General features: G+C 48.4%; 1 protein-coding gene across 1 annotated transcript in view; it reads left to right on the top strand.

The window, feature by feature from the left end:
- LOC108757022 (protein FAM46C-like) overlaps nucleotides 1–74 on the top strand; it is a 139828-nt gene extending 139754 nt beyond the window's left edge. The window contains exon 3 of the mRNA XM_018501264.1: nucleotides 1–74. Coding sequence (XP_018356766.1) covers nucleotides 1–4 — 4 coding nt within the window. The 3' untranslated portion in view covers nucleotides 5–74.
- Nucleotides 75–3352: the final 3278 nt, after the last annotated feature.

Below are 3352 nucleotides of genomic sequence, written 5' to 3'. Positions count from 1 at the left end.
GTGATGCGACGATATCGGCGATAACGTCATATCCGTAGACGTCGCCACCGCTACCACCGACATCTCCACCTTTACCACTACCACAACCACCACCACCACTACCACCACCACCACCACCGCTACCACCACTAACACCACCACCGCCACCACCACCACCACCACGATCACTGATTGTTGCTGTTTCAACCGACTTACAATCAGTCACGTCGATTCTTACAATCATTGGTATCAAAGATATCAATTGAGAGAGTGCGATTTCTGTTACCTCTGCTTTTACGGCCTCTACTGTCCTATCGAAGATCCTGGAGACTTTTGTTGCGCTTGTGGCCCTTGCGAAGTGTCCAAAAGTGTGGAGGCAGATATCGATCGTTCCGTGTCCGACCTCAAAGAATCTAAGCTCCTTAGTTGACGTTCGTCGGGGTGATGCGAGCTTGGGTGCAAGAACGGTATACGGAAGAAGTCATCTCTTCGGCATCGAGGATGATCGTCTGAAAATAGCGGTAACAATAGAATCGTAGATTGGGGAAAGGCGGCGTATTCGGCGAATCGTAGACGACGAATGTATGATGTCGTCGATGATGTGAGAAACGGTAGGCGAGTATGAGACACGAAGCATTCTTATATCGTGAGTCTTCGGCCTTCCGTCGCGAGTGCTGCTCTTTCTAAGCATTCGTAAACGTATTTCGGTGGCGGTCGGTTGCAGCAAAGTTAGGACCGAACGCTGGTACCGGCTACAGTTGCGGTGTAAAACAACCTAAAAGACTATAAAGACTCCAGAAACGATGTGTTGTGCCTAAAAATAAAAATACAAAAAGAGATCGGAGAAGACTGGAAAAAGATACGACGGGAAGAAGAAGAAGAAACGTTCCTCCGATGAGTTATAAAAAAAAAAAAATGATAGACATAACCGTAGTAAAAGAGCAAGATGGTCTTAGATTAGTGGAACGAGCGCCGCTCGTTTATTGACTAAATACGAATATTTCGGAGAATAGATATCGACATCGTCCCGGAACGAGCGTTTGTCGATGAAACGGACGTCGACGTTGCGTATACAGCGAATTCTGGACGTTAGCCACGTTAAGGAGGAAGCGGAAAACGAAGAAGGAAGAATCGAAGATGGGCGCGATGGGCGGATATATTCTATGATGGAACTTTCGACAAACAGGGAGGAGAGGAGAGAGTGTTCGAACGAACAGACGGCTCGAGCGAGGCACGATCCCCCTGTTTTGATCTTTCCTTCGTCTCCTCCCGCCTGATTTTTCTCTCGCAAAACTGATCGCGTGCCGGATACAGCAAGGGCAGGGAGAGACAAGAGATATATATATACGTAAGAGATGGAAAAGGGCTGTTTTCGGTGAGGGAGGAAACACGTTGCGAACTACGGAGAAATATATAAATATATATAAATATAAATATATTTAAATATATACAGATATATGTATAAATTTATGTATAAATAATTAATGTGTGGCTGTGAACACATTTCATTTAGATACTGTGTATAACGTGATAAGATTTAATTCGGGAAGATGATGTTGGCGGGGCGGCACGGCCGGGGGAAGAATGAGAGAAGGGAAATGAGTACGAATCGAAAGGGAAACGCTTCCGAGCCGCGTTTCTTTCATTTCTGCGAGAATTCGAGCGAGTGTAAATACGATACAAACACACACACACACACACACACACAAACACAGACACACACGTGCACTCGCAGGGATGTACATTTACATATCCATGTTCACCGGACGTGTCTGATTGACCGTGGCTTTTCTTAGGCGATAAATACCACATGAGTACTGAGACACGGCGCTAAAAAGGAAAATTATAGCTGCAATCGCTTTTTAATGGTAGATGATTAGATCCGTCTCCCCGTGAGAGTATGAGCCAACGCGAAAAAAAAAACCTTGCAGTATAATAATTCGAGTTAGGGCGAGATATGTCGGAGGATGAGCGCGGAGAAGAGTTATTCAGAAAATAATAAAATATTTTTCGAAACGTTTGCGAAGCAGTCCAGAGAGTAGGGTAGTAATTTCGAGATCATGTCAAAATACCGTGACACGTTTCGGTATATCCAATGCCGTTATTTCGACTTTTATTAATCGCGCCGTAGCTCGTCCCGAAATTCCGTCTCGTATTCTCGTACGCGCCAAGCGAAAAATTTTGGTTCCATTCCAATCTGAAAAAAAAAAAACTACTACGTCTGTCACGTTCATTTCTTTTTTTTTTTTTTTTTTATTCACTCTATTCACTCACACATTATCGTTGGAAGAAACCCGCGGTTTGTCGGCGACATCCCGCGCGCAGTAAAATAATCACGGGTCCCGAACGTTCGTTTGGAAGGTTGGCACACGTTTCTGTAGCCTGAAACTCGCGGCGCGCAAACACGTTCGAGGAAAAGAGAAGCTCGTGGAAAAGGGCGACGATTGGAGGCAGGACGCGGGCACAGGCGGAGACCGAGCGAAAGAAAAAGAGGATGAGATAGAAGCGAGTACGAAGACGGAGGGAACGTAAAACTACCTGTTCCCCCGTGTGTACGTTGATTCGAACGGAACGCGACTTGTGCCGAACAAAGGGAGGTAACGTCACGAATCACGGCTGATCAGCAACGACGTAACAGACCCGGTCTCTCTCTCTCTCTTTCTCCCACAGCGGCGACTGGGGCCCGCATTTTCTTTACTGGACATCGTAAACATTCAGTACCGGGCGCGCGCGCATCCGCGCGTGTATACGCGTGTTATACATACGCGGAGGCAGCGACGACGTGACGCTCCGTGACGGGGGGGGGGATCTTACACGCGTGTAAGTGGATGCGTGTATACACGCATAAGGTATACGTGCGCACATAGCGTACACTTTTCTATCTTCTCCTCTTTTCCTCGTCTCTTTCTTCGTGCACATTCGCGCGCGTATGTGTTCTTCGCGTATATGTCGCGTGTGTGCGCGTGTGTGTGTGCGTGCGTGCGTGCGTGCGTGCGTGTCTCCGTTTACGTACGCGTATCCGTATCGACTGGTGACCCCGTTAGTTAGCTCGCTCGCTAACAGGCCCCGTTTGCCTCGCTCGCTCGCTCGCTCACTCTTACTTTCAGTTCGCGAGCGAAAGTAAAGGCCTAATAAAAAGCCCGCAAACTGGTTTTTCAGGTATATCGCGTGTTAATGCTAAGGCGATCCAGCCGCCGGCGCGGCCGGAGCGCCTCTATCGCCGACCAATCGCCTATCGCTCTGCTACCACCACCGTCCCTTCTCCCTCTTCCCAGACACCACCGCTCGCGTATATCCCGCGTGTATCTCGCGTATATCTCGCGGACGCTCGATCGCGACCGCGACCGCGACGACTTATTCCGCGCCGCCTCTC

This window comes from Trachymyrmex septentrionalis, unplaced genomic scaffold, assembly GCF_001594115.1.
Source record: "Trachymyrmex septentrionalis isolate Tsep2-gDNA-1 unplaced genomic scaffold, Tsep1.0 scaffold131, whole genome shotgun sequence".
Classification (NCBI taxonomy): Eukaryota; Metazoa; Arthropoda; class Insecta; order Hymenoptera; family Formicidae; genus Trachymyrmex; species Trachymyrmex septentrionalis.
Note: the sequence above shows the minus strand (reverse complement) of the source record. Positions and strands in the feature narration are given on the sequence as shown.